At 39.8% G+C, this 27,485-nt stretch overlaps 1 protein-coding gene across 1 annotated transcript; it reads right to left on the reverse strand.

The window, feature by feature from the left end:
- Nucleotides 1–9: 9 nt before the first annotated feature.
- LOC105941198 (ATP-binding cassette sub-family C member 4) lies at nt 10–23,975 on the reverse strand. Its single transcript, XM_076879989.1, has 31 exons — nt 23,873–23,975; nt 22,385–22,495; nt 20,757–20,877; nt 20,345–20,569; nt 20,121–20,210; nt 19,781–19,944; nt 19,503–19,628; nt 14,192–14,441; nt 13,477–13,584; nt 13,284–13,373; nt 12,993–13,184; nt 11,906–12,000; nt 11,565–11,651; nt 11,259–11,355; nt 10,402–10,623; nt 10,107–10,242; nt 7,732–7,783; nt 7,467–7,582; nt 7,232–7,378; nt 6,422–6,501; nt 6,177–6,327; nt 5,951–6,070; nt 5,305–5,415; nt 2,344–2,444; nt 1,797–1,988; nt 1,560–1,715; nt 1,205–1,294; nt 949–1,121; nt 736–841; nt 483–616; nt 10–316 (listed from the first exon to the last, which is right to left on the reverse strand). The coding sequence occupies exons 1-31, from the start codon at nt 23,950–23,952 to the stop codon at nt 301–303; spliced, it is 3,939 nt and encodes a 1,312-aa protein (XP_076736104.1). The 5' UTR covers nt 23,953–23,975; the 3' UTR covers nt 10–300.
- Nucleotides 23,976–27,485: the final 3,510 nt, after the last annotated feature.

The raw sequence follows: 27,485 nt of genomic DNA on the forward strand, positions 1-27,485 counted from the left end.
CAAGGACTGTTACAAATTACATGAACTTTATGAAAATTCGTGTACAAAAAGTATAACGGTTGGGGAATTCAAGGTCAAATTCTGAAGCTTACAGATCTTACAGAGTAGCTTGTTCACATGTGACAATGTAACCATAATTTATGATTTCAACATAACTTAAAAACAGACACAGATCAAATAAGATCAAAGCATAAAAAACATCAAACGCCCCAGTCGTTGCACACAGTTGGAGGCAGGAGGAGCTCGCGGTGCTCAGAGGTTGCTGCAAGAGTTCAGCTGATTCCAGTGTTTCACTCCACGTCACAGTTTAACTTCTCTGTTTGGGTGTGAGAGAGACTTGTTGGAAGTAGACCTCACCTGGTTGTAGCAGCCACAGAAAAGTAAATTATTTTGCTCAGGCTGCTGTCATAAGCTGGAAAGCATGGAAACTGTGTGGATGCAGATTTTTCAGCCATGTTTAAGGGGACTCTTTTTCACCTCACCTTCCTGCTGACTCCAGCAGAGCCGCTGCCTCAGCCTGGCCCATCTCTTGCACCATCTTGTAGAGAGCACCCTCCTTGTTTTGCAGTAGAGTGAAAGGACAGTCCAGCTCCTGGATGGTGCCACTGTCCAGCACCTTAGGCCAAGAGAAAACATACGGTGGTGTAACAGTTAACACAGGAACATTTTTTGCATATCTGTGTACTCTAACAGTATGAATTTATTAAAAAGCTACAGTCGGAATAGCTGAGTCACCAGTATACGGTCGCTGTCTATGATGGTGTTGAGGCGATGAGCGATGGTGAGCACAGTGCAGTCTCTGAACTTTTCCCGAATGGTTTTCTGGATCAGCTCATCTGTCCTGCAGTAACAACAAGAAAAACACTTTGAGAATCATGTGGGAAAAGTGTGTTGAGAAAGCTCCTGGATGTCTAGGAGCTCTCTGTACTGGTAATGTATCTGGAGGACCTTGGGTCAACGTTGGCCGTGGCTTCGTCGATGATGAGGATGCGGTTCTTCCTCAGGACTGCTCTGGCCAGGCACAGCAGCTGCCTCTGGCCCATGCTGAAGTTGGAGCCTGACTCAGCCAGGACAGTCTCCAGCTTCCCAGGCAGCTCCTCCACCACAGACTTCATCTGTACCTGCAGTGAACATGGAGAGGAGAAACCTGTAGCTGGTCTGTGGGCAGTAACGACAAATCTGGGTGTGCTAATTAAATACTAGCCTCTTCCAGAGCTTTCCACAGGTCTTCATCAGTGTGCTGGTTGAAAGGGTCCAAGTTCTTCCTCACACTGTCAGTAAAGAGAACTGGGTCCTGGGGAGCAGAGGGGAGAGAAGTCAGGGAGAAAAATCAGTAGACTCTGCTACGTCATTAATTCTATGTACCGGATATGGATTTGGAAACGACACGCAGTATCGTATGACTTTGAAAATCTGTGTTTTGAGTTTAATTTACTGAAAATAAATGATATAGCAGTTTCAATTAATAGAAGAATAACAGAAATGGATAGCATTATTGTAACAGTGAGATTGTAACTACGTATTTCTTCAGGCAGTTGAAGTGTCATCTGATGTTGTACCTGAGGAATGATGGACATCTTCTGGCGCAGGTCATGTAGGCCAATCTCAGAGGTCACAATACCGTCGATGTAGATCTTTCCCTGGGGCTCTGCCAGGCGAAACAGAGCCGAGACCAGAGAGCTTTTCCCCGCTCCTGTTCTACCCACAATACCAACCTGACCCACAGGACACAAAACATCAACAGCTGATCATCACTCAGACCCCAACCAGCTGTTCTCCACAAACCGATGTGTCACCTTCTCTTTGGGTTGAAACGTGGCGTTGATGTCTTTGAGGACCGGTGGTCCATCCTTGCTATAAAAGAAGTTCACTCGATCAAAGGTTATCATTCCTTGGCTCGGCCAATCAGGGGGAGGACGCTTCTGAGTTTCTAAGGGTGCTTCACTCTTTAGCTCAGTGTACTCCACCACCCTCTCCACTGATGTCATCTGAAAAGCCAAGAGGTCTTTTTCAATTATGCTTTTTGTAGCCTATGTTAACGTTCATTCATAGGCATCAGGATGTTTTTATATTTTTTAAACCCCAAAACCGAAAATTCCAACGTTCCTACAAAGGGCTTTATAATTTGTACAGCATACTTTACTGTAAGTGCAGAAGTCAAGTGTCCAAAGTTTCTGTACAAATGAGGTATGATCAAAATTTGAGAGGATTAAGGGAAATGGAAACTTTGCTCCATGTAACTGTCCATTAAGTACATTTATCTTCACCCACCAACATCATTTTCATCAACATCATTCATTCAAAAAAAACTGGAAATACAAAATGTCATCACTCAGTTCTTACCATGTTCTCCACCTCTGCACTTTGTCTCACTGTCCACTGGAAGTTTCCTATCAGTGTTACAGCATAGGTCAGCACAAGGCCCACCTCTCCAGCCTCCAGGCCTAATGGATCCAAAACATGATCAGAAATCAGAGGCTAGTTCAGGACTTTCTTCTGCATTAACTAAATGTGTGTGGTTAGGGTATTTAGCAAACTAAATGCAGTTAAATTAAACATTTAATTGTGTTTAGTTTGCTAAATACCCCAAGCCCACTAAGGGGCTGGTTGGTTTAAAAGTTGTGGAACTGTTTGGTTTTTCTTTCCTTTATTTTTAATAGTTTAAGTAAAGGTTTTAATAAACGTCCATTTATGGCAAATCTTATTAATCTACATTATATATTCTTGACCTGTTGCACAGATTCAATTCAATTCACATCAATTTGATTTATATAGCACCAAATCACAGCAACAATTGCCTCAAAGCACTTTATATTGTAAGGTAAAGACCCTACAATAATACAGAGGAAAACCCCAACAATCATGTGACCCCCCACGAGCAAATCCTTTGGCGACAGTGAGAAGGAAAAACTCCGTTTTTATAGGAAGAAACCTCTGGCAAAACCAGGTCAGGAAGAGGCAGCCATCTGCCATGACTGACTGTGGGTGCAGGGAATAAGACGGGACAAAGACACACCCTGGAACAGAGCCAGAGATGAACAATAACTAATGAATAAATGCTGAGTGGTGTATACGCACATAAAGAGTGAAGAAAAAGACTCATCATGGGAAGCCCCCAGCAGCCTAGAGGTATTGCAACATGACTAAGGGAAAATTCAGGGTTAACTCATCCATCCCTAAATATATGCTTTATAAAAAAAAAAAAGTCTTAAAAGTAGAGTTTGTCTGTCTCCTGAATCAGGGCTCTAGAGTGCGACCAATTTGGTCGCAAATGCGACCAAAATTTTCAGTGGTGCCACTAAAAAAAAAAAAAAAAAAAAAAAAAATTGGTTGCACCTGTGCGACCAACTGTTCGGGTAGCAAAAAAAAAAAAAAAAAAAAAAAAAAAAAAATTGGTTGCACCTGTGCGACCAACTGTTCGGGTAGCAAAAAAAAAAAAAAAAAAAAAAAAAAAAAAAAAAAAAAAAAATCACACTTCATGCACAGCTAGCTCTCTCTCTCTATCTCTCTCTGTACTTCAAGAACAGTTTCCCGTCTCCAATCTCTGTTTTCTGTATTATTCATTCACTTATTGCCCACCAGTCTACCGTTGTTTACAGCGCTGTGGCTGCTGTCTTTTTCTTTTCTTTTTTTCACTTAAATGACCTCGGACAAGAAAGCCTATTTTTTCTGTTGTTCAATACTGAAGAAATTTAAACTTTATATGCAGAACATTGTAGAATATTTTTAAGGTTATCTGCTATAAAAAGCCAGACCAGGAAAATCTGTGTTTTATTCTCAGTTACTTTCACACAAAGGCCTCTGCTGTGATGTTCACAATTCTGATGAAGTCAGTACTGATAAATGATCAGAATTATAATATTTCTGACTGTCTGAGGCTAAAAGTTGAATCGAATCGGGACTTTGAAAACCGGAATCGAATGGATTATAGAAATCAGTGATGATACCCAGCCCTAGTGAGCAGCCTAGGCACGACAGACGTGGATGTAGCTGTAATAGGAAAAGAACTATTGCTAACTTTTCTGTTAAGTTAAGGCCTGATCCTTCTGAAATTCATAGCCAGTGCTCTGACACGGTGTCATCAATCTTTGAATGCTGAAAAAGCACAGTGTATCCAGAAAAACACATTATATTATATTATATAAATTATTATAAAATTTGTGTGCGCCCAACTTTTGTGCCGGTACGCCTAACTTTTTAAAGTTAGGAGTACGCCCATGGCAAAAAGTTAGTCTAGAGCCCTGTCCTGAATACAAACTCCACAAAAGAGGGGCCTGAATACTGAAGGCTCGGCCCCCCATTCTACTTTTAAATACTCTAGGAACCACAAACAAGCTTGCAGTCTGAGAGCGAAGTGCTCTAATGGGTTGATAGGGTACTATTAGGTCTTTAAGATGAGATGGGGCCTGATTATTCCAGACCTTGTATGTTAAATTCGATTCCGGATTTAACAGGGATGCAATGAGGAAAAACCAGTGTCGGTGAAATGTGCTCTCTTGGTCTGGTCCCTGTCAGTATCTTTGCTGCAGCATTGCGGACCATCTCAAGGCTTTTTAGGACGTTTTTAGGAGATCCTGATAATAAGGAATTGTAGTCCAGCCTAGAAGTAAGTTTTTCAGCATCACTTAAACGGAATGTTTTTAATTTGAACCAGATTCCGCAAATGGAAGTCCAACACGTTTGTTTACCATATATGCACTGAATGATATATCCTGGTCAAAAATGACTCCAAAATTCCTCAGTGTTACTGGAGGGTTAGATTTTTATAGGTGAGTACAATAACCTCAGTTTTATCTGAATTTAGAAGCAGAAAAGTAGACGTTATCCAAGTCTTTGTCTTTAAGACATTCCTGTATTTTAACAAATTGGTGTGTGTTATCTGGCTTAATAGATATATAAAGCTGGGTGTCATCTGCATAGAAGTGAAAATGTATGCTATGTCTTCTGATGATACTGCCTAAGGGAAGCATGTATAATATAAACAGAATTGGTCCTAGCACCGAACCCTGTGGAACTCCATAACTAACCTTAGTGTGTGAAGAGGACTCTCCATTTACATGTACAAATTAGAATCTGATAGATTGATATTCAAAACATTGTACAGTACCTTTAATACCTACAGCATACATAATCGCTGTAATAAAATAAATCAAGGATTTTTTCCTTCCCACTGTCGCCAAGTGCTTGCTCTAAGAGGGTCCTCTGATGGTTGGGGTTTTCTTTGTATCGTTACAGACTCTTTACCTTACAATATAAGGCACCTGTTGTGAGACAGTTTGTCTGCATGGTGCCTTAGTTCCTCACCATGTCTGAGTAAGACGCAGCCAAATGCTGTGAGAGTGATGAATATGGAGCAAATGCTGTCAAGGCGTAGTGCAAACCAGCGGGAGGTCATCAGGAACAAAAACCACGCCTCTGCAACGAGACGAAAAAATGCATTTCATTATAAAGAAGATGACCAGGTTAATCTTTTGAGCAGGTTCACTTTACAAGACATTTCATGAGACCCAAATATCTCACACATGTAATTTATTATAAAGCGATTTGTACAATATAAAGCACCTTGAGGTGACTGTTGTCATATAAATAAAACTGAATTAAAGTCTTCCAGGCTTCTTCGCTATCATTATTCCACTATCATTACTGATTTACAACATTTTTAACTATTTTTCAGCTGGAGACGCATAGCTTATCTTCCCAAGGCCTCTTAGGAGAGATAGTTGAGCAAATGATCAACTTTGAATTGACCTGTGATAACCTTTCTTAAGAGGGAAAATGCCTTTACAAATATGCTCCCAGAAGGTATTCATTGACAGACTGAGAGCAAATTATCCAGAATTCCAGTTCTACTTGGAAGTATGAGTAGTTTTCTTTATCGCTTGAAATTCCTTTAAAATCAGCTAGAAAATCTCAGTTTTAACCATCCATAAAGAGTTCATAAAGAGTAAACCTGAATGCAGGTCCTGATGGGCATCAAATGCCTTCTTTAACCTCTCCTCAGCCTTGAGGGCTCTGATGGTGGAAAGACCCTGAAGAGACAAGGACAGGTGGGAGAAGACTGGACTCCGCGCTGTAGGAAAAGATTAGCTGTGAGAAACTGTTAAACAGCCAGCGTCATTGAACCTACAGTTTAAAATGATGAGTTTATGATAGGATCGTAATAAAAATAAGCGCACTTGTTGACTCGAGACGTTTGAGATCACGTGAGGTACGGAGGTAAAAGCTTCTCAAGTACAGAAAGATTATTAGGAGAGGAACAACAGGGATGAGGATGAGAGGGATGACTGAGGCTGCCACCGCGATAACGCCAGCATTCTGTAAAAACAACTAAAACAACATCGCATAATCAGAAATACTCAAATTACTGAAGGATCCTTTTAAGTGAGTCTTGTGTGTATATAGCACATATAGTAGTCTTCACTTGATAGAAGTCCACAAAAGTGATAGGTAGCATGGAGTCCATTTGGCTGACATCTTTGGAAAATCTGTTGAGTATTCGACCTGAAACAAGGGAAAAGGAACAGAAACATTATATAAAGAGAAGACTATAAATCATTCAATCAGTAAAAGCAAAGATATGTCAGCCCTGCACCCAGCACCATTATCATGTTAAGGATGTAGGCAAGTGTAATTTTTGTCCTTTTTCTTAGTGTGTACTGTATGCTCTAGTGGGCTAATGCTAGCAAGACGCTAACATTGAAGCTACCTGGACAATCCAAAATCAGTGGGTGATATCACTACGTCCATCTTTATGCTGTCTATGTTCTGAACATGAAGCTTTACACCATACAAATCAATGCTTTCACCATTCATTGAAACGTTGCCTCATGACAAGCACCTCGGTGAAAGTGGGGAGGAAAATCCCCATTCCTCCCTGAGCCTGGTTTTACCAGGAATCTCTTCCTGTTAAAAGAGAGTTTTTCCCTCCCAAAGCACCTTTATGTGGCTGTTCTAACTTGGAGTGCCAAGTATGAATAAAACTGGATTGAACTGAACTTAATAGACCTTTTTTTAGAGGTTTAAGGCCAATGTCATCTTGGAGAACTCAGACAACACTGGAATATGTCAGGGATGTGTTTTGACTCCAGTTCTCTTCCTGGTAGAAATAGACTGGGTTATTTGTAAAACTATAGGCAAAACTCCCAATCGGTCAAAGGCATAAGGCAGGATATACCCTGATGTAATTCAACGCTTTTTCTTAAATTTAAAATAAATTCTGTGTAGGCCTCACCTATGGGGTTGACATCAAAGAAGGTAACCGGGGTGTGGAGAACAGCACTAAACATGCTGTTGTGCAGAGTCTGAGCTGATCTCACCAGCCCGTGAAATATCACCAAACTCCTGGCAAAACCAAAGACCACAGCTGCTGCTGTCAAACCTAAAAGTAAACACAGCAGGACTATATTAGATATTAGACCTGAAGACTCTAACAAGAACTATAGGTATTACTATAACTATAGGCTTACCTGAATAAATACCGAGGTAAAAAGTGAGATCAAACTTTCGAAATGAGCTAGTAACATCCATTCCACTGTCCACGCTAACAGCAGTGGCTGTGCTGTTAGAAAACTCCTCCCCTGCCCTGTCAGATGACAAGACAATTCAATCAGGTACACACGAAATGATAACTGATCTAATTTCATTTAAAAAACTGTCAAATGAACAGTATAAAGTTAAGCTATTGCATACTGTATTTGCCATTAAAAATATCCACATTGGTAAAGTTCTTACCAATATACCAGCCACCAGTCCTGCAGGATATATGCAACCTGTTGAAACGGACCTCTCTTTAGATCAATTTTTGAAACACAGCATGAGGAAACCAAGTTGCATGAAATGTGTGGGAGGGTGGGAAGGTTAAGTCAGGTTAGAGCAGGGGTAGGCAATCTCAGTCCACGAGGGCCGGTGTCCCTGCAGGTTTGAGATGTGTCCTCAAACCAACACAGCTGATTTAAATGGCTAAATTAGCTCCTCAACATGTCCTGAAGTTCTCCAGAGGCCTGGTAACGAAATAATCATGTGATTCAGGTGATTACCCAAGGTGAGATCTAAAACCTGCAGGGACACCGACCCTCGTGGACTGAGATTGCCCACCCCTGGGTTAGAGTCACTATGACTTTTCCACATGATTGTACAGTGAGGGATTTAATACTGATAACAGTTAATACAGACAGGTAACACCTGGAGACAGAAAGAGTGCAGGAAGGGTGTTGTAGGGTCGGGGCTTACCTCAGCTATTATTAGTGATGGCCAAATGAAGCTTTCCGAAGCACTGAAGCTTGTATTGAAAAACGGTTCATTACTCGAAGCTTTTCAACACAGTCCTCTCCGGTGACATCTGGTGGTGAAAATTTTGAAGAGCAGCTTGAATCTGCAAAATAAAACGGACTGCTCAATTATCACTGCTCACTCAAGAGTGGAGTTCTCTCTGATATTGGGCCACCGTTCCGTTGCTTTGAACATGTAATTGGTTTTGTTTTCTCGATTGGGGGGCTGAAAAAAATGTAATGCGTATCTGCGTAATACATTTTGATCAATAAACTTTCCCTATTTAAACATGCACTATGGTGGCCTTTCTTTGCTCATAACTCCTTGATGTTGGTAAATACAATAAGTGAGCAATATATATAATATACATATGAGAATGCACAGCACATTATGGAGTATGCCCCTGCTGTGGAGTCCTGCCTCCATCTACTTGTCGTTTAATCACTGGACAGCTGGACAGGTTCATACAAAATATTAGATGAGGCCAATTGTCCTATACATATTTTTGACCTAGGGGTGGGATTGATTGTGAACTGGAAAGGGAAAATGCTTAGGGGGCTGAGTACGGCTGCATCGTCACTGATTTGTAGAATCATTTTTGATTCGATACAGGATCCGATTCAATTAGATTGGAATCTGGAAAGTTTTGCCTCAGTCAGAAATATTACAATTCTGGTCATGTATCAGTATATATCCATAATTTCGTATCTATTAAAAGAAAGCTGACACATGTGAGACTTAATTAGAGATGTAAACAGAGAGTTATGAAACCTGCAGCTGCAGAAGCCAGCGGAAAAAAAAAAGAGGCAAACACAGCGCGGACCCGACGACGCACCAAAATCTGACTCTGACGCGTCGGGTCCGCGCTCTGTGTTCACGTTTGTATGCAGAATCCGTAAACCTGCTCCCAGTTACTGTTTTAGCTGCATGGTGTTTGACGACATGTTGTGAGGTTTAACCTGAGATGCTGGCGTTTCAGGCATAATAACGTTAATTTACAAATCGACACGGGATTTTAATGAATCAATATCACTTTATTCAATTTAGCATGGATTGTAATCAGAAAGGCGATAATCAAAACCCACCCCTAATCAAGAACTTGCAAAGTAAAAACATGATCAATGTAAGGTAGCCCTTTTGTTATTTACATTTAAAAAGAGGATTAGTGTTACTGTGCGCTGGCTGAGTCTGTTTCTTTTCTTAGAAATAGTTTCTCCTGCCCTGGAGAAAATCCACTTGCATGGAACAGAAGAGGCTGTGGAGTGCAGGAACCACACTGCAAGCTGGTAGATATGCAGGTATTCCTGGGTCCTGCAGACTATCACCTAAAAACAATAAACAAAATGATTTTCTAAACTGTGTAGCAATGTAATGTACGTATAGTGTCAAATACATTTTTGTAGTCTTCATTAGCTTTAATTCACATGGAAGTGTTCCTGAAGTCATATGCTGTAATGATATTTACATTATGAAAACATGATTTTGGACATTTCAAGTTTTTCACTTCGGCAGATAAAATGAATTGAGCAAAATCAACTCAAAATATTCCCACACGCCAGAACGTCCTCTCTTCCTCGCTGGCTCCATATCTGTCAGTGGAATGATCACCTCTTCGCTCTCTGTCACCATCAACACACTCCACGAATCCCGTGGATGATTCACTTCCTTATATCCGTTTGAATCAGGTACCGAAGCAGTTACGTGCGTAATGAAGCTTCGGACGTCACTGGTCACGTGACTTTTGCCAAACGAAGCAAGCCTCGACACAGTGCTTCTGAACCAGTGTGTTGTTTTTTTCGACACACGCTCCGGAGCGCCAGCTTCAAGCGGGCCATCACTAGCTATTATGCTGAGCAGTATTATGACCATTAACACCAAAGTGTTACAGCCTGCTGTGAAGTACTTAAGGTAAACATGGCCGCTAACATTTCCTTCAGCTCGAGTTTCTTCTGTAATAGTTTGAGCAACTTCAACCTGCAAAACAATAAAACAAGTTTAGTGATAATAGACTTGCAGGTCTATTTTAACCCAAACTATTCATTTCTACCTCTGTCCATCCTTGTAATTAGGTGACTACAAAATGCTGCCATTTATGTGGGGACTCTTAATCTAATCTTTTGGAAATATACCTACATGAAGCTGATCAGTGCAGCTGCTGTCTGGTAGCAGGAGGCTGCTGGAAGAACAGTGTGACCCATGTGAGCAAATCGTCCACTGGCTGCGTAAAGACAATTTGTCTGGGTCAACCGAACATGACCCAACTGAATGTGCCTCCACATCACTTCTCAGCAGGGACACAATATCCAGGCCAGAGGTCTGCAGCTCACTGTAGGTTCCCTGGACCATGACATGACCCTGGAGAAACAAATAATGAAAATGAGCAACAATGTGTTTTTCAGTACTTAATAACAAAAAAGTCAAAAAGGCTCATCTGAAGGAACGCCTTCCTTCGGAGAAAATCATTTCTATGAATTTGGAAAATTGGAAAACCACCATTAAAAATCAGTTGTGAAGCTCCTTCTACAAAATGCAGAACCTGTGAGCAAAGGGGAACACATTAAAAAGGGGATCAAGGAGATTTAATTGGAACTGTACACAAAGCCGCGTTGCCTGTTTATCCCTGACACTTTTCAGCTCGTCACCTAAGCTAACCTAAACCTAAACCTCCCAACATCACTCTACATAATGCTGGATCTCTTTCCTCCAGCTGAAGCGTTTTTTGACAAACTGAATTAGATTTTTCATCTGAATGAATATGTTTCCTTAACTTCTGAGTAGTTTTGTATTAACACATCTGGTCCAGAGACTTTGTGTTGTAAGTTAAAAAATTAATAACAATTTGGAAACGGAAATCTCACCTGACGACTGGAGATCAACGTGTGCTGGAGCTCACTCTCAGAGATTACACACCTCAGAGTAACAAACTATAACTGGTCAATGCAAACATGTTTATCCCCTGCCTACTTAAACCAGCATAAAGGGGGACAAACCTCCTTGAGGACCAGGATCTGGTCAGCCGTCCTCAGATGCTGGAGCTGGTGTGTGATGAGGATACGACACTTGTTCTTCAGCAGGCCACAGATACACCTGATTTTGATAAATAAGAGGGGGTTTCTGCACGTTTGTGACTGTTGCTTTGAAATAGTTCCATATAAATAAAACTGAACTGAATGGAATTAAAACAGTTCACATGAACTTCAATCATGCAGTGTGTACTGTCGAGCATGAGCACGATTCTCGACACCATTATTAATCAGGGTATACAGATAATTAGCACCGAACTCTTTATTACTCACTGCTCAAAAAGATGTTTTCCAACTTCTGCATCCACAGCACTTAAAGGGTCATCCAGGAGGTAGATGTCTGCATCCTGATATACAGCCCTGAAAACAAGGACACACAGTGGGGGAATCTTATTTGTCAGGAAAAAGACTGAACTTTCACATAAACTATAGCAAATGTAACAGCACAAGTGTGTGCATGCAGGGTAAAAATACATGCACCCCAACATCTAGCTACTTGTTGCCTCTAGTTTAGGTTCCTTAGAAACTCAGACTAACATTTGAATGCGTCACGGTGATACAATACGTGTAAGTTTTCTTCTAGGTAGCGTTCTTACTACATGATGTCCATGTACCTTGCCAGGTTGACACGAGCTTTCTGTCCCCCACTGAGTGTGGCCCCTCTGTCCCCAATCAGTGTCAGATCTCCATCTGGGAACAGCTGCAGGTCCTGAATTTGAAACAATGGAGGCGTAACTTGCCTACAATCATCAAGGGCATAAATGTCATGATAATTTTGAGTTTTTAATGATTTATTTGAACTGTTCTTTTTCCAGAATTAAACGATTGTACAGAAAAAAGGCCCTGCTCCAAAGTCAACACCTTCAAGCTTGAGTGAAATTTGCTGTTCCCCCACATGGACAAACAAATAGCTTCTGATAAAATGTTTTATGGTCAGACAAGAGAAAGACTGAGCTGTTAGACCACAATATATTTAGAGGAACAAAGGTGAGGCTTTCAAAGGCAGCTCTCCCAGGATGGCCAGCTCCATACCAGGAAACTAACCAATTTAAACAAACTGCCAAGAAGAGTGGTCAAAATATCTAGACAGAATCCACCAGAAGATCATTGATGGCCTCCAAAAGTGTCTGTTTGAAGAGCAACTTGCAAAGTGATATTGAACTAAATACAGCTAAATGAACACCAATAAATTGGTGAGTATATATTTGAGGTTGTTTGTATATTTTTGATCCATAGATTAGAAAAAATCCCAAATAAAAGCTTAAACTTGTTTTAAAGTTATTGAAGATGTGTGCTGTACAATCATTCCACTATAGAAAAAGAACAGTTAAATAACCATGACATTCATGCCTGGGATGAGTGCATGCAAACTTCTGACCACAGCTGTACTTCAAATGAGACATAAAAGAAAAGCACAACTAATACTCCTTTACTTTCAAGAAAAGATGTGACGTCCCAAAGTCAAATTTCAGAATTTGCTCCTAAACTATAGCAAACAATGCAATTAATCAATATGATTATAATTGACTTTTGAAGGCTGCTGGCTTTTATCAAGGTCATCTGATCATATTGTTGGAGCTAATCAGCATTTTCTATAGGTAGGAACCCACCTTGTAAGATTTTACACCAGAGGGTAAAGAGCGGTTCGCCTTGAGCTGCTGGCCTAACATGAACTGGTTAACTTGCAGCATTATATCTCACCTTCTTCAGAGCACAGGCTCTGAGGACCCTCTCATACTTTTTAGGATTCAGTTGTTTCCCGAACAGGATGTTGCTGCGGATGGTTCCAGGGAACACCCAGGGTTGCTGGGCTGCATAGCTTATTTGACCTATGACCTTTAATGTGCCTGTGTCATAAGGCAGCTCTCCCAGGATGGCACTGAGCAGAGATGACTGAAGAAAACACAGATGTTATGAACATGTGACCCTGAAAACACAATTTTGATACTCAATGTTCTGACCTAAAGGCTAAATGGTAAGTCAGTTGCGGACCTTTCCGGCCCCCACTGGTCCGATCACAGTGAAAAGCTGGTGTGACTCTGCTGTGATGGAAACATTGTGCAGAGATGGTGCATCCAAACTCTAAAAAAAAGAAGAAGAATGTATTAATTAATGCACAAATTTTGAATTTAAAATTATGCAAGATGACTCATTATCAATATGAGTTTTAAACTTTAACATTTACCTTATCCCAGTAGCAGGTCAGTGCCTCAATTTCAATAGCGTTCTCCATTTTTCCCTCCAAAGGCAGTGCGAGATTTTTTCTTTCAAGCTCTTCCAGGACGAGAAAATTCTTGAAAGATATTTAATGGACACACGTGCTTTGAAACATAAACTAAATTAGCACAGTTCTCTTGCTTTACCTATCCACAAATTTAGAAACAACTACATTTAAGATTAAAAAGAGTTCTGATGTCACCACCAATCTTTTATCCATTTTTTTGCAGGACAGTTACAATATCTGCAATCAATCTGGACATCACTTTAGGATCTATTTGACAGATGGATTCTCCATGATGGAAAACATCATGAATTTCAATTCTATTTTAGTTCAACAGCACCAAACAAGCATCACAACAACAGTTGCCTCAACATGCTTTATATTGTAACCTAAAGAGACAATACAACAATGCAGAGAAAGTCCCAACAATCAGATTACTCAGATGAGCAAGCACATGGTGAGAGTGGGAAGGAAAAAATCCATTTTAACAGGAAGAAACCTCCATCAGAACCAGGCTCAGGGAGAACCGTAACATTAAGTCAACACGATTTTTGTTATGTAAAGTTCTCTGAACTTTTTAGACAATAGAAAAGTAGTAAATCGGTCATTATGGTACTAATGACAGATATCAGCTACGGTTTTGTTACTTGTATTCCAATTTATGAAAGAACAGAATTACCTTAATCCTGCGAATGCTCACAACAGTCTCTGACAATTTCTCAATGGCCAGAGGAAAGAACAGGGTCACTGTGAGCTTAATTGTACCATACAGGGATACAGTGACAAACACACTGCTGGCAGTGATGGTGTTGCCCAGGAGGGCGTAGACAGTGAAGGTGACAAACACTGTGATCTTGCTGCTGGCAAAGAATGAAGCCATGTTGAGTCCTCGCAGGTAGGAGCTTTTTAATATCTGATGAATTTCTTTCCTAGGAGTAAAGAAGAACATAGGGAGGCTTAATATGTAAAATCAGAAGACTTTATTTAGAGTGTCACACCACTGTCAAAAAAAAGAATGCTCAAATGACTACAACTGAAATACTTACGTCTAAATAATTATTTTCTTCATCAGACCATGAAGAGTGCAAAGACATACTAACATACAAGACCTTGAACTATCAGGCCTCATCTTATCTTAAATATCACCCCAATAGAGCACTTTGCTCTCAGACTGCAGGCTTACTTGTGGTTCCTTGGTTATTGTAGTAGATAGAGCGACTTCAGCTTTCAGGGCCCTTTTCTGTTGAACCAGCCCCCAGTTTGGATTTCAAGATTAGCATTAAAGTTTTGCTTTTTGATAAAGTTCATAGTTATGGCTGGATCAGGTGACCCTGGCCCTGAAACCTACCTAATTTATGCTTGTGTTTCTTCTTCACTAACCTCTTTTCACCCTCTGTTTATACACCACTCTAGAGTTAATCATTAGTTATTATTAATCTCTGGTTCTCTTCCACACCATGTCTTTATCCTGTCTTCCTCCCCTAACCCCCAACCAATTGCACCAGATGGCTGCCCCTCCCTGAACCTGGTTCTCCCAGAGCTTCCTTCCTGTGTTTTTCCTTCCCACAGTTTTCATGTCTTTATCACATATTTTCTGTGCATTTTTTGTATTTTGTGGTCTTATATTTATTAGCCTACAAAGATTGAGTTAACAAGGTTTATCACGTATAATATGTGATTCTTGATATATTTACAGTGATGCTTCTTGTTTTGTTTTTTTTATTTCCTCTCACACAGGTGGTTGTTATTGTCTTTTTAAGTTTGTATTTAAGCTTCCCAGTTTGAATGTTAGACCCTCGTGAAGTTTCTCTAGTCGATACACGTAGGTCAAGTTTATCCTCGCTGTGCTTCTACAAATTGCATTAAACTTTTTTTTAATCTGGCAGTACAGTGGTTCTGAGTTTTCTGCTTTTTTGCCAGGAAGTGGTACAGTAGGCAACGTAAAATCACCGAACAGGGTCACTGGATGGTAAATGGACTGATTCTTATATAACCCTTTTTTACTCTCGAAAAAAATGAAAAATAATGTACATTTCAAATTATACAAAAAGGTATTTTTCAGGGAACACAAAATGGGTTAACAATTTAAAGCTGTTGTGCAGCAATGGAGGTTGATCAGGTCTTGAAAGCTGGTGCTACTAATTCTTACAGGTGTTCCAGCTTTTCTGGATTACTTACAACCCCCTCTGCCTGCATGAAAGCAGTGTTGGAACACACTGTGGTACCATGCCCTCGTGAGCATCAGCTGAACAGCACTGTACTGCAAAAAGTAGTTTGTGGTGAGAAAAAGGTTTCTGAGAGTTAACAGCTTCCGTGATCGGTGGCTAACAGGGCAACAGCTTTAAACACAGCTTAATAATGGTCATAGTAAGTCTCAGTTTCAACTGTGAAGAGAAGACTTCGAGCTGCAGGTTTGACAGGACAAGCTGCAGGAAGAAAGCCATCGCTAAGACGTCAGAATAAGACAAAGAGGCTTGCCTGGGTCATGAAACATCGCCACTGCACTACTGAAGACTGGAAGAAGGTATTATAGAGCAATGAATCAAAATTTGAAATCACCGGTTCATCACGCAGGATCTTCGTACGCGAAAGGATGGCTCTACAGTGTGTGGCATCAACTGTCAAACATGGAGGAGGAAGTGTGATGGTCTGGGGCTGTTTTGCTGGATTCCAGCTCGGTGACTTGTACAGAGTGAGAGGCACCCTGAACCAAAATGGCTAACACAGCATTCTGCAGCGCCATGCAATACCCTCTAGTTGGTCAGGGTTTCATCCTATTGCAACATAATGACCCAAAACAAAAGTCCGAGCTATGCCAGAACTACCTCAGGAACAAAGAACAAGATGGTAAGCTGGAAAACATGGAGTGGTCTCCAGTCTCCAGACTTAAACCCCATCGAACTGGTTTGGGATGAACTGGACAGAAGAGTGAAAGCAGAGCAACCTAAAAGTGCCACACATTTATGGGAACCTCTGCAACCGATATGGGAAGAACTTTCTGAAGAATATTTGATCTCTGTTGTAGAAAGAATGCCACGGGTGTGTTCAGCTGCCAAAGGTGGAATTATAGAATACATTTTGGTCTATAAATTGATTCCATGATAATTGTTTTACTTGAATTGCTTATTTGTACTATGCTTTCACTTCAGAGTGCAATGCAACATTAAACTGCATAACTTTCAATTATAAAATGGAAAAATTGGGGTGTTCTAAAACCTTTGACCGGTAGTGTACGTGTATCGAGTCTGTCAGTACTTGCCTGACTACATTGTGCCAAGTGTAAAATTTGGTGGAGCGGTGAGATCTGGAGTTGTTTTTCAGGAGTTGGGCTCATCTTAGTTCCAGTGAAACTAACTCTTGATGCATAACAAGACATTTTGGACAATTTCATGCTCCCAACCTTGTGGGAACAGTTTGAGGACGGCCTCTTCCTGTTCCAACATCATTGTGCAACAGTGCAGAAAACAACATCCAAATAAACATGCATCAATGAGTCTAATGTGAAATAACTTGACTGGCTTGCACAGAGTCCTGACTTAAACCTGACAGAACATCTTTGGGAATAATTAGAGCGGAGGCTGTGAGCCAGACTTTCTCATCCAATATCAGTGTCTGACCTCACTTCTGGAAAAATGGTTAAAAATTCCCATAAATATACTCCTAAATCATAATAAACCTTATGGATTAACAATGGGATGTCACTCAATTTCATATGCGTGTGAAGGCAAACGAGCAAGAACTTTTGGCAATATATCTTGGTGTTGCATGTATCTCATGCAACACCAAGATCATGTGTTAGTTTGCTTGACCAAAGGCTCAGTCCAGCATAGCGTCAACATATCGTTTGGTAATGATGGAATGCTAATACTGGGAATACATTTAGCTTGACTCAGCAGAAAATGACAGTTAATTATAGATTTGACCTTACTTTAGAACATTAGCAAAACAGCTTTAAAAAAAATTGTTTGTCGAAAGCTTTGGTACAGGCTGTACCAAAGCAAATCATTACATTCTTGTGAGAGGCCCCGCACTGAATGTCCTTAGAGGCCCTAAGGACATTCAGAGCGGGGCCTCTCACAAGAATGTAATGATTCAGCATCTGCAGAGGCCCCGAAGCCTGAGGCCTTGCGCTTGACGGAAAGAACGTAACGTTCTTTGTTTTGTGTTTTGATCAAGATGAAGGGTTTTGTCTCTTCTCTACAAATCATTAAAAAAAAACCCAACTTAAAATCCATTTAAAATATAAAAATAGACAAACCATTTCACCATAAATCAACCCTGTGTTAGAATCCAAATGTACACATTACTTCATATTTACTACATATTTAGTAGTTTTGTAACTGTGGATATCTTAAGAAGTCTTTATTATCAAAGACTCATTGAGACTTGAAGGTTGACTGTAAAACATTTTTCTTCCTGAAACTGTAACCCTGAATTAATCATGACTACAATGCAACCCAAGTTTTCACACAGAAAAATAATGTTGAGCTGTTGTATAATCCACACCAAAAGTTCAAGCTTCACCGACTTCCTCACTCTCTGTCTGTACATGGCCAATATTAAAATACTGGCTTCTGTAAAGCAAACCTCTTTATACCATATCACCCCAATAGAGACTTCTGACTTACACGTGGTAAGTATTTAAAATCAGAATGAAGAAGGCAGAGCCTCCCATTCAATGCTGGTCACTAGTAGTGACAAATTTCCTCTGTGGTTATTCTAAGTACATTTAAGCTGAAGATGGATGGAAAGTTTTGAAGGCTACAATGGATTACTGCTTGATGTCACAAGGACTGATTTTGAGTGGGTTTCTTTCAAAGAATCTCAGAAGGTGTTGATGGGAACAATAAGTGACAGTTAACATATAAAGTGCAGAGCAAACATAAAGGATTATCATTAACCAGACATCAATGCTGAGAAAGTTGAGGATTAATGAATTAATACAAATCTAAGCTGTTCTTTAAGAGCAGTACATCAAAGCAATAAGGAATTCTCCTTGTTGTTAATTCTGATTAATTCTTCTTGTAGCTAATCCATATGAACTCCCATGGGCCCTAAGAGGTTACCAGAAAAAACTGTGATTGCAGTGATTTAAAGAAATTGATGAGCTCTGCAGAGATAAGAAAATCCAATACAGATCATGCTATTAATGAAATCTCTTTACATTTTCCCAGACATGCCTAACTTTATATGCTCAAGCTCTTTGTTCTTGTTGATGAGGAGACTCATAAGCACACATAAAACATTAGGCACACCAAAGGATGTTTTCAACTGTATACTCTAACTAAAAAAATATAGGAAAAATCATGCTGGATATCAATGCTGACTACACTATGGACTGTGTATTGTGTAAGGAATGAAAGGATGTCAGATTGTTTCATCGAAATGAAAATTATCAACCTATAGAGCTGAAAAATATATATTTTGTTGAAATATCACTGCAGCAGCTCAAAATGGTACTTAGCAGTTTGTATTATTCCCATAAGTTTAACTGACTTGATGCTATAATCTCATCAAAAAGTGTTCCTTTGATTTTTACATGTATAGGACCAGTTCTCCGCTGTTCCAGAAGAGCACAGTGGTTCAACATGGATCTCCGCCTCCAGACAAACCACACATTATGTGAACCCTACATTTCTCATTCGTTTGGCAAATGAGAAAAGTTCCTGGGCTGATGGAGCAAGCCTGATCTGTGGTATGATCTTTCTTTATGCCCCTGAAGTTTATCGGTCCTGTTCACTATTTTAAAAGACAGCTAAAGACATGTCTGATATTTTCAGTTCATTTCATTTCCACATGTGTCGAAGCATTAATCATATTGGTCGTTCCAAATCATAAAACTGCAGGATGACGAGTCAGTTTATTAAAATATTTATTTTGACAGTTTTTGATTCACTGTTTATACTCATAATTATTATGGGAGCACATTATAAGAAGAAGAAATTCCTCTAAAAAATTAGCTGATTCTTCATAAAACCTGTAGTTCTTACCTTCTGACTTCAGTCACCAGAGCTGAGAACGGTTTCTCCCAGGCATACATCTTGATTATCCTGATACCAGATACCACTTCGTTCATGATACGGATTCTGTTGTCAGTAAGGACTGCTGTTTTGCTCCTGCAAATATAAGCACCATTTACACTGTGTCCATTAGAGGCTAAAAAAACCATCTAATCAAAATTGTATAAAAACAGGCAGACAATGCGCATAATAAAAGAACGTTATCGTCAGAAACAATAATGTCCAGCTTCTGTATTCTTCGTCCATACCTGAAGATGCCAAAGAGTTTTCCAAACCAGGTTTGTATCGGCATCATGAGTGCGATGGCTGCTACACCTGCCAGGCACGAGGCACCGATCTCATACCAAAGGAAAACAATGATCACCACTGCTTGGAGAGGTCCCACCCACAGGTAGTGCAGATTAAGTGTAATCTATAGAGAGCATGATTGTTGACGTGCAGAAAACATGCTGGACAACTTGTCCAAACCTTACAATTTTTTACAAATCTGTGTGAAGATCTTGATGTTAAGGGCACAACTTGGTTTAAAAATGTCATCAAATACAATTAAATAATCTCATCATGTGTTTGAGTACATGATTCTCTTACCTCATCGAAACGATTAACATCATTTGAAAGGAGGTTCACTATTTGCCCAGTGGTTGTTTGTCCCATGGATTTAGCACTGAGTCTGAGAGCCTGATGAGAGGAATTTTACTTAACTGCTCAAAAAACAATTTTCACAACACCGACAAGTATAGATGGATCCATCGGAACATATTTCTGACAGAGATAAGCTGACAACTCTTCATTTGTACAGATTTTTCACTGACCTTCCTGTAGATCATGTGACACATAGCCACTCTAATCCTCATGCCTGTTCTTAGGACATGATAGTAGTAGAGATGTTGGAGGATAGTCAGTCCAAGCGTGGAGATGGACATCGCAGCAGCGTAAACATACGCCATGCCAAGACTTCTCTGATCATCGGGGTCACCATTCTCAAAGAAAAGGATTATCTTCCCCAGAAGAAGTGGCTGGATCACTTTGATTGTCTCCTTTATGACAAAGACAATGAATGCAAGCTTACATTCATCCTTTCCCAGACTTTAGGAAATGGGTTCAAATGGCTGCTAGATATTTGAGCCAATTTTTGTTACAAGAAAGGTCTCTGAGTACATTAGCATGCTTATTATTTCATTACAAATAACTCATCTGACACCTCCACATGACCAGTCGACATACCAGGAAAAAAACAAATATCCCAGCCATTGCATAGGACCTTCCATAGCACTTTATAAGGACTCTGGTGAGTTTTGGCTTCAGGAGTTCCTTTGTAGCATGTCTAACTTCACGGTCCCAAAATCTGCAAGATAAACATGGAGATTATTAGATTAGGCTAACCTATGAGGTAACTGTGAAAGGTACAACTTCTCTGGTACAAACAGAAGTACACACTATAAGTTGAAGTTAAGCAAACAACATTTTATGTCAATCTAGACACAACATTGATCTTTAGACCAATCTAGAACAACAAATGGCAATGTAACTATTTAGGATATAGTCACACCAACATTTTAAAAAAATCATTAGCAAATAAACCTTCCAAATGAGAACCATACGGCCGCACAGTGGCAACATACTCATTTGTTACAAGAAGTATCAGGTTAATGGAATGGCAAACAGCAATTCAATGATCCACCAGTGACACTGCCACTTACATCTTCATCAAATGAATGGCACAGAGAGCTGGTTAGCATTTCTGACTGAGAGAGCTGGGAACATTTACACGTGTGGCAAAAAAGAAGCTACTTCTTTAACAATTTTATAACAATTACTATTAAAAACTATTAAAACTAAGTTAAAAATAAAAGCAAAATTTAAGTGTGGACTTCCTACCATCACCAACTGCTTGCTCAAAGGGGGTCACTGACTTGTTAAGGTTTTCTCTGTAGTATTATGGGGTCTTACCTTACAATACAAGGTGCTTTAAGTTGGCTGTTGTTGTGATAAAATGGAACTGAATTATTTAAAAGTAATGAGCTTTATTACAGCTCTTTCTGTTGAACTTTTAGTGTTATTTTTAGTGACAGGATGCCTGTTGGGAGCATCGGCATGTTTCAGGGAGGCCTAAGGTTGGGTTTGGCCTGTTGTGAAAGGAGTTAATACATCAAACAGGAATAAGTAGATTGACCTGTCAGAATAACACATCAGGTGTGACTCACACTACGGCAGCACTCCCTGGCAATTCAAAGAAACACACAGCTACTGAACAAGCATGCAGTCTCTCCTGGCAAAGCACCAACAGCTACCTGCTTGTCTACAGATCATATTTGTACAATTCACCAGGGGAAATGAACCCCTGAAGAGGTGAATACAAACAGAAATATCATCAATAGATGGCAGACTCCAGAAAAATATTTTGGGGTATTATTCTACTGTGGTAGACTGGCCAGAAATGACTTTTTTTGCATCATAAATAGATAACAACGCTTCTTCTTCTGGACTGCTTAAAAGACCAGTTCATAAATAGTACTAAAAGTGATCAAGAGCTCAAAAACCTCTGGTGCTAGGCCAACCATCCAGCTACATGTAAAGGAAGTGACAACAAAACCATAGGGTCTTAACCCATAACTTTCCTGGGTAGAAGAATTTTTTAATGTTATTCAAGGCAATATTTGACTAAATCACATGTTGTGAAATGGGTTATTTGGGTAGTATGCATAACCACATTACTCATTGACTCAAAAATAAATCTCTTCTCAAACTGGTCATAGAAAATTGTAAGGACCTATGTCTGAGCCATCATCTTCTCAGTCTCTCAGATTTGACTTTTGTTAGTGATCCAATAATGCAACACAGCAGTGTAGTACCTCTGTAGCTCCTCTCCCAGGGCTTCAGACTGATCCTCTTTAAGGATGCTATACATATCATTTTCCTCAAGTCTTCGCTTTTGGCCAAGCTGCAGCAAAGGGGTTAACCAGCTGAAATAGAAAGACAGAAAGTATTCATGGCGCTTCACCTGTCCCTCATTTTTCCATATTTCGGCCTTATTCCAAAAGAAGGATTCGATTCATTTTCCACCTCAGAATTCTACACACGATACCCCACGATAAAAAGCAAAAAAAGTTTGCTCGGCTTTTTGTACTTATGATATTTTACTGATGTCTGGGTTTTAAAAAATTAGCTTTACAGATCAACTTGGCTTAAATCACACACATTAGCATGCCCGTCAAAGTCCGCCTTCCCTGGACACACACACTCACACACACACCATCCCATATCCACCACGTTTTTCAAAAAAATACTAACAATAAAAAAACACCCAACTTTAACTTTAAGAGAATAAAAAAACAGTATAATGGGACAGTTCATCTTAATTTAACTCTGTGTTTTTCTGGCAGTAAAAGCACCTGTTAATAAGCACCTGTTTGCATAGCCTGGTGTCTCAGTGTATGACATTCAGTGTATGTCAGGTTAGCAGAGGGGAAAAGCAGACGTATCAGAAACAACATAGCAAAGTTTTCTGCTTCTCCCAGTTTAATAATTCTCTGGTCATGTGTAGTGAAGCCTCCCTTGGTATCTAGAAAGAAGTGCACTTTGAACATTCTGAAGGTGAGTTATTACTCAGTTACTCAATGCTTTCAATATAGACATCAAAAGACCAACCACATATCTATGTAGTATTTGTTTGTGTGGTACTCATACTATGTATTAAGCCAGTTTAAACCATGAGGGCTACATTAAAGCCTACAATTGCTTTTCCCATTCATGAGTTATGGTTGAAAAACTCAAACAAGTCCAGAGCTACCTGACTCAACTCTGCTGTTCAAAATCTATTCCACAAATAAATGCACAGAAATAATACACACAGCGAAAAGCTGCACATACTTTCTGTGGATTTAGTATTTTTTATGACCTAATAAAATAACCCAGGAGTTTTTTGTTTTGTTTTGTTTTTTCAGTGTATGGAAGTGATTCTACCCACTTTGAATTAAAGTAATCAGTCTCAGTTTCCACTATTATGGTCTGAAGCATGTAAACACCGGCTTTTGAATAAATTCTGAAGTATTTCTTGCTTGCCTCATGTGGTCCGTGGGGCACAGCATTGCTGGGATGGGCTAATCCTATTGATTTTTCAATGCGTGATCAAGTTATGAGAAACTATTTTTTTCAATTAAAAATGCATCCTGGCACAGATTAAATCCCCTTGTAAACGGGTTCATAGTTCTAGTTAACTCAGAAAAACCACAATTAAAACGATATACAAACATGTATGCATGAAATCAGCAGTTTGTTGTTCTTAACTGATTACCTCACCGCTCGGTCAGAGTTAGATCACGCCGTGAAATCACACTTACCACAAAAAAACTCTTGAAAAAAAGCTGGCAGTTGCCAGCGGGTTGTGCCTGCCGCCCGTGCTTGTCACCTCCATGGTCATACTGGGGATAGCTCAGCCCGGCGCATCTCTGCACGCTGTACGCTCCACTTCATTCGGTCCGTGTAGTAAGTGGAAGTTATGTAAAGCTCAACCAATAACTGTTCAGGCTGGAATTTAGCCGTTTAAGTTATTTAAGATCGCTTCACGTAACTCCACCTACACGACCATCAGTGCAAATTGAAAAGGAAAGTGAAACTTTATTATTATTATTATTAATATTATTATTACTACAGGACTAGAGGATGTCGTGTTTGGAACTTGAAAAGTAAGGGAGTCATGTGATCTTTTCAGTCTAGCTCTACCTGTGCAGCATTATTAAAATATGTCTGCTTTCCTAACACCTCAGGGTTTACACAGCCTCTCGACTTCTGACCACTGGTACAGGATCCAGCACAACCGAGACCCGGAAGAAAACAGACGGACGCATGGATGTTTTGCTTTCACACACAGAAACTTCCGAACGAAGTCCGCGAACCGTGCGTCACTACAAAACAAGTGAGAACGTCCACTCCGCTTATTGGCCGGTTGGGTGTCAGGGGCGGGAGCGCTGTGCTCTGGACTGCGTGTAGAATTTCTGCTCAATTTACGGCTAGTTAAATTCTGCATCCCAGAGTGCAAAGTATACGTGACTACGGGAAGACGTTAAGGTCAAACTTGAAGTAAGCCGAGTCAGAGCGGGATTACGTTGTCAACATGAACGAATCAGAGCTGTCAAAGTAAGGTCCGGGATCCAAAATCGGCCGACAACGACTCCAATCCGGACTGCTGAACTGCTTTGGACAATGTAAAGGAGGACATAAATGATGGACTTTTAACTGTATATTAATACGTTTTGCATCTTTTTCTACTAACAAGGATCTCTCCCCTGGCCATTCATCCTGCACCAAAGTATTTTAGTGATAGATAAACAACTGAAGGACAGAAAAGTTCCTGTTTTTCCAATACTCTGAATTTATTTTACACCACCCAAAACAAACAAAAAACAAACAAACAAAAAACAAACAAACAAACAAACAAAACAAAAAAACCAAAAAAAAAATATTGTGGGTCCATAGTAAAACCAAAAATTAAATTGATAAATAAAATATCCTTCAATTACCAAAAAGCTTTCAGTTTTATAATTATAGGATAATCTGGATTTTATTCATTTATATTTACATTTATTTCTCACAGTTTAATTCAAAAAAGGCAACAGATCTATTTCTCTCCTACATCTAATTTTTCTTTGAAAATTACTTTTCTACCCCAAAGTGAAGGCCAGGGTGTCGAAGTCTCTGTGTGTGAGCTGCAGTAATAGCAGAAATTCAGTTTGAAATTACTCACTCACTCAAGTACCTACAGTTACATAGGACACAGGACGGTAAAGTTTAAATAAAGAGCAACCTGCTACTTGAATATTTTACACAAGCACAAATAAACGACTTCATATTCATTTAATGCTTAATGATAGTGAAACTGCTGCCATTCAGATGCTTTACTGTTGGTGTTGCATGGTGGATCAAAATCTGACTTTTTCTAATTTTGTGATTTTTCTGATTTTCTGTGTTCGTAATTCCTTTCTTAAAAAGTAAAATTATTTTTAATGCACCAAGATAATACTCTATTACAAGTAAGAGTCTAGCATTCACCCTCCTTAACTATAAGTATACAAGCATAATCAGCATAGTTTCAAAAAGTAGTCATTACTGACTACCTCCAGGGCAAATGTCACCTTCATCTCAAACAGCTACCTCTCTGCAAACATCAGTGTCTTCCTGCGGATGCAGGAGCTGCTCAGAAGGTACGGGGCTGTTATTGTAGCAAAAAGATTTGTGTGTATCTCGATACCTGTGTGCGTATTTCTGTGTGACTACATGAGCTCACAAAAAAGGGAAAACAATCATTTTTTAAAAGACCTCCAGTGGCATTCAGTCAATCCACAGGCTTTCACCAATCACAGTTCAGTGTACTAAAATTTGTCCTGGATGTGTTCCAACATCTCAGATATGCTGACTTATGAATGAGGGTTGAGTGTATTTTCATACCTTTATAAAAATGACAAGCAACAAGGAAATTGGGACTGACGTGCAAGGCAGTCAGACTGGCTAAGCTGCAGCTCACCTGTGAGACACTAATGAGTGGAAAACCCAGTAATCTGGAAAGATGATGCCAGCTTCCTCCTGATCAATGTTAGGGAGAATAAATGTTCCACATGCAGTGTTGGTCAAGTTAAGTGAAAAAAGTAATCAGTAACTAATTACTGATGCAGGTGCAGGTGTGCCGCAGCGGTCAGTGGAAGAATCCGCAAGTTTCTCTGTGAATTTCCCATTCCGTGGCAGCGTACTCGGTGCTTGTGTTTAGGGGTTTTTTTCGCTGTAAAAAGAAGTTTTGTTCCCACGCAGTGAGTGAACAGCGGACGCTAATGTTTTTGTCACTGGAACCTATGGTTTAAGAAAGATGCATTTCCCTTAAATTATATTAAATTATTTTAATATTAGATTTGTAAAGCCTAAAGTTGTATGGCTCAAAACTGTTACAAAACTATAGCAGCAGATAAACAGCACACATAAGCTGTAGAAACAAAGAAAAGGAACGCCAGGTGATCCGTTTGTAAGGAATTCAGTCCCACAGTGCATGAATCTACAGGAATATCAGCATTATCTCCACTGAGGTAACATTACAGTATTTATTCTACACAAGTATTGAAAGAATGAAAAACAGGCTTCAGGCTGCTGCGTCCACGTTCTCAGGAGCAAGCGTTCCAATATCTGTCAGGACTGGACACCAGAAAAAGAAGACTCAATATCCATGAAAGGCTGGATATTTAATTTGGGTTAAAATATCTTCAGGATGAAAAGGAAATGAAAATACAGACATGTTTATGTAACCCAGATGGAGACAGCGGAAACACACATCTTGCTTTACTCAAACACAACTACATAAAGTTTCCTGGCAAAACTCAATGACTGGTTGTTGCTCTCTGGAATTGTTGCATGCACAGCGGTTTGTCTCTTTGTCAGCATTAAACCATACCTCAGCCTTCAAACAAGGGAAAGTGGTAGAGTAAAGATCCAAAGACATTTTCAGTCACATTGCTGCACAGATCCTGATCAATTCAGTTCAGTTTTATGTATAACAGTCACCTTAAGCCACTTTATATTCTAAGGCAACGATCCTACAATAGTAGAGACATAACAGAAGGCACACTGTGAAGGAGAGCAAGAGATTAATAACTAATAATTAAAGGCAAAGTGGTATACCGATGTGATGAAGAAGATACACTCAGTGGATCATGGGAAGCCTCCAGCAGCCTAGGCCTATTGCAGCATAACTAAGGGTGGGTTCAGGGTCACCTGATCAGCCCTAACCATATGCTTTAGCAAAAAGGAAAGTTTTAAGCTGAAGGGTTCAAATCCCGCCATCACCTTCCTGGTCAAAAACTGATCTGATCTACGGGGATGTTGTTTCCATACGGATGTTCCAGACGCTTTTATAATGTGAGAAAAACAGATAGTGAATAGTGAATCTAACACGTCAGCCTTTTACAAATATCT

Source organism: Maylandia zebra, linkage group LG23 (assembly GCF_041146795.1).
Source record: "Maylandia zebra isolate NMK-2024a linkage group LG23, Mzebra_GT3a, whole genome shotgun sequence".
NCBI classification, from domain to species: domain Eukaryota; kingdom Metazoa; phylum Chordata; class Actinopteri; order Cichliformes; family Cichlidae; genus Maylandia; species Maylandia zebra.

Bases quoted from the DNA above. Each gene is read 5' to 3' on its own strand.
- LOC105941198 (XM_076879989.1), bottom strand. From the start codon at position 23,952: ATGACCATGGAGGTGACAAGCACGGGCGGCAGGCACAACCCGCTGGCA. The intron at 7,583-7,731 runs GTAAGAACTTTA...GTCATCTGACAG, and splicing joins GACTGGTGGCTGGTATATTG to GGCAGGGGAGGAGTTTTCTA. The intron at 6,502-7,231 runs GTGAGGCCTACA...CCCTTGTTTCAG, and splicing joins CTTTGATGTCAACCCCATAG to GTCGAATACTCAACAGATTT.